The sequence below is a fragment of the Batrachochytrium dendrobatidis genome (genome assembly GCF_000203795.2).
Source record: "Batrachochytrium dendrobatidis JAM81 unplaced genomic scaffold BATDEscaffold_24, whole genome shotgun sequence".
Taxonomy (NCBI): domain Eukaryota; kingdom Fungi; phylum Chytridiomycota; class Chytridiomycetes; order Rhizophydiales; genus Batrachochytrium; species Batrachochytrium dendrobatidis.
Genome location: NW_006281121.1, coordinates 1 through 3,945, shown reverse-complemented (window position 1 = coordinate 3,945; position 3,945 = coordinate 1). Strand labels below are relative to the sequence as shown.

Sequence of the window (3,945 nt, the reverse complement as noted above, 5' to 3'; positions counted from 1 at the left end):
GTCGAATCAATATATAAGCATCACTGTTGGTGTTTAATCAACCTCGGTAGTATGCTGTGTTGATCTCTCCAATTGTGGTGATGTATCTAATAATCAGGTTGTATCAGGTTGTCACTCTGATTATGAATAGTTGTCATCACACATACAATCCATTATCACAGCATACACTGTCACTGTATAACAAATATTTGACTGATTGTTCAATTGGTCATGTTTTGGATCACTCGGACACAACAGCATCAAACAATCTGTTGCAGTATTTCAAAACCATGACTTTTCCATTGGTATGACTGCATGGTCATTTTAGGTCAATGTAGACTGTATACGTCAAACATTGCTGATTGTGTCACAACATGGTCAACATCAAACTCGGTAATCTGTCGTTGATACACCGAATGAGTGACGTTGTACTATAATTGAATTGGAGATTGGCAGGTCGTTCAACAAACTGGCCGTGTCAACAGGTCAGATTGTCATCGTGTACATGAACCACAATGGATGATCATGCCATTCAAATCAGCACACAATCTACTGATATATGCAATACAACACCACCAATACAATACAAATCAAACCCGATCACAAACGTGGTGTTGAATCCAATGCATGCGAGTACTTTTTAAACACATGATACACACTGATGGCGATGGTTGCTGACAGTCACATTGCAGTGTACATGTCCAATAGTGTCCACTGTCATGTCGATTGTTGCTATCCGTGACATCCAACTGTACTTGTATTCACCAAATGTGCACAACATTAAAGACAATGCTGCAGTCTATTGTGCTACAAGTAACAAGTACATTCACCTTGAAACATTCAAACTGTAGATTGTGGACATCTGACGACATATCGATAGTTGTTATTATTGGAAAGTTTGTTACAGTAGATCAAAGATGTGAAGGAATGAACCAATGACTGATTGCGTTGTTTTATTAAGAGAGGAAAGAGAGTGTGTTTATATAGTGAAGGAACATGGAAGGAAACAAGAAAGCTATATGAATCCCAGTTCAAATGTCATTGAGAGTTTCTGATTATTATAAACTATTCAGAAATGCCTGCGATCACACACTACTAATGTCTCACAGTATCATGCAACTGGCAAGTGATTGCAAGTCCAACTGATAGTTACAATCAACACTGGCTGTTATCATGCCATTGATGTATCAATCAACAATCCAGTAACTGTTGATGTAATACCCAACACAATATACAATCAATGATATGGTTGTTGGCCCATTCACAATACTCGACAAACATCAACACATCAGAAAGTTTAAATTTATTCAAAATCAAAATCATCGACACATCATCAATCCAAATTTAAACATGCCTTTTCATAAATCTTAGTTTTTGTCCTATATCGTTTACTTCTTTGCTTGCCTTTTCATAATCTTGTTTCAATTGCTTTTCAACCTCTGGATCGTACGTTGATCCAGATATATCTTGACCTGTTACTAATGCTATTCTTTGTCTGAATCCAATGACTTCATAACTAGTATAGGCTTGATATGTTTTCCTTTCCATCTGTTTAGCTTCTCTAAATTTCTCCTTTAGTTTAGTAATAATCTGAGATGCTTTTACCAAACTAGTCTTTCGATTTGAAACAGTCTTGACATCATCCATTGGTTGTTTCCGTACTCGTTTGAGAGTGCTTGGATCATCTCTATCCATTTGGCGTTTTCGACCCTGTTTAAAAGTATTTGGTCCAGGTTGGTCCATTAGTTGTTGCCGGCCTTGATTGGAACTACTTGGGCTAGCTACATCAATTGTCTGTTGCTGGCCTTGGTTGGGAGTGTTTAAATTAATCTGATCAAATAGTTTTTTCCAGTCTTCATTAAAAGTACTTGGACTGGGTTGATTAGTTGGGCCAAACATTTGATTGAAACTACTTGGGCTAGCTACATCAATTGTCTGTTGCTGGCCTTGGTTGGGAGTGTTTAAATTAATCTGATCAAATAGTTTTTTCCAGTCTTCATTAAAAGTACTTGAGCCGACTATATCCATTGGCTGTTGCCAGTCGTCGGAAGTGCCTGGACTGGGTTCATTAGTGGGGCCAGACACTTGGCTGGAGGTGCTTGATACTTTGGGTGAATCATCGTTATCAGTCGGGATCAGTATTGCATTAGCGGTTGCTGCTGCGCTCAGTACAAATAAAATATCAACCAGTCTCATCAAACCAATCAATGGGTTTAAACAATTGATGGAAAAACTGAGCGCTGAAGCTGATGTCGATTATAAAACTGAATGTATTGTATTTGTATTCTTGTATAGCAAACCAACCCTAACCCTTCTAGGTTAACCGACTATACAGGGTTATTTGATTGCTTGTAGTGAGCAACTATCAAACTAGACAATATAATTCTCCCTATTCATATTGATCAAATTGATGTTCATGTCGATTGGATGATGCTTTTACGACCCTTTGATCATCCAATACCTGAATGACTGACATTCCATCGTCATACTTGACCTGTAATTGACAATCTGATTTACCAGTTGTTTGTACAGCATTACACAATCATATTCGAATGCATAATCAAGCAGCGGCTAAATCAAACCTGCGGATTATCATATAAAGGGCCATTTAAAAATTTGACGCTGATAGCAAATCAACACCAACCCTGACAACACTGATTCCTAAAACGGTCACTCGATATGCTTTTAATCTGATACATTCAATAACGGATATAAATACAATCCAAAACCAGACTTGTTGAATGACATTACAACTTGCTCAACCAAATCAGTAAAATGAAACTTGCAGTTGCTGTATTGTCATCGATCTTGCTTGCTTGCTCGGTTACTACAGCCAACCCAGTCAATCCCAGTTCGACTAAAAGTGCCGAATCTAGCACTTCAGCCGCCATTCCCACTGCAACTACAAGTACTGAATCTGAGTATCGGACAATTTCTTATGAAGAAGCTGCAAATTTAGTTGATCTTAGTCAACTTTCAGAGAGTGATGTAAGCTTAATCGAAGGATACCTACAAATGGATCGAGAACATGAAGAAATGGAGAAAGCGTGTGACTTGGCCGGATCTGAAAAACTTCATCAACAAGAGTTGATAAAACAGCTGAATAAGAAATATTCGACGCTGGTGCATAAATCTCAACACAACAATAATGATCCAGCGTATGAAGAAAAGGTTCAAAGTTTTAAACTGAAGCTTCAAGAAGAAAGAGAAAAGCTTGAAGAGCTTGAAAAAAAGTATCGGAAATTCAATCGCGACTTCCTTGTCTTTAGTTTGCAAACGTATGCAAACAAAGCAGAGCTTGCAGAGCGTTTTTTTGGAGATGATCTGGATATGGACTTACTTTATCTTTACGTGGAATTTCTGAAATTCAATCCCAGTTTTGTTGAAAATATCTACAAATCTCTCACTCTCCGACTAAACAAACAGCCAGGATCCGAGCAAGCCTCCACTAGTGGAACCCAGAGTTCATCACAACATCATGAAAGTCCATCATCAAGTAAAACATCTACAGTCCAACCCACTCAAACATCATCCAGTACACAAGGGTTTTTTTCTAGTTTATGGGAAACTTTTTTCGGATCTTCTCGTACACAGGACACTCCCAAATCTAAAAATGAGCCCAACCCATTTTCGAATCCGTCCAACCCTGATGATTCAGATGACTCATTTGATTGATCGGAATGTCAATCTGGACTGATTTCAACCGTGTTTATTGTATTTTTGTTTGAATAAAATACAACCACCACTTGATATTGGATGTGCACGCATTATATCTGATCATTGTACACTGTCTTGATTGGCATGATATCATAGTGTACATTGACATTTGTATTTCCAATACAATACAGTTGATTGTATATTGCATAGTTGTACACATTGATGATGTTGGCATGCATTGTGTATTGTGTCGATATGATATTGCTTGTCATGTCGTATTGACACATAAAACACCAATACCAACAATAG

The 3,945-nt window shown here is 37.8% G+C and overlaps 2 protein-coding genes across 2 annotated transcripts; one reads left to right on the top strand and one right to left on the bottom strand.

The window, feature by feature from the left end:
- Positions 1-1,323: 1,323 nt before the first annotated feature.
- BATDEDRAFT_92928 (uncharacterized protein) lies at positions 1,324-2,175 on the bottom strand (the record flags this gene model as incomplete). The annotated part of the gene is made up of 1 exon (XM_006683101.1): positions 1,324-2,175. The coding sequence occupies one exon, from the start codon at positions 2,173-2,175 to the stop codon at positions 1,324-1,326; it is 852 nt and encodes a 283-aa protein (XP_006683164.1).
- Positions 2,176-2,754: 579 nt separating this feature from the next.
- BATDEDRAFT_92927 (uncharacterized protein) lies at positions 2,755-3,654 on the top strand (the record flags this gene model as incomplete). Its single annotated transcript, XM_006683106.1, has 1 exon — positions 2,755-3,654. One exon carries the CDS (start codon positions 2,755-2,757, stop codon positions 3,652-3,654), a length of 900 nt encoding a protein of 299 aa, XP_006683169.1.
- Positions 3,655-3,945: the final 291 nt, after the last annotated feature.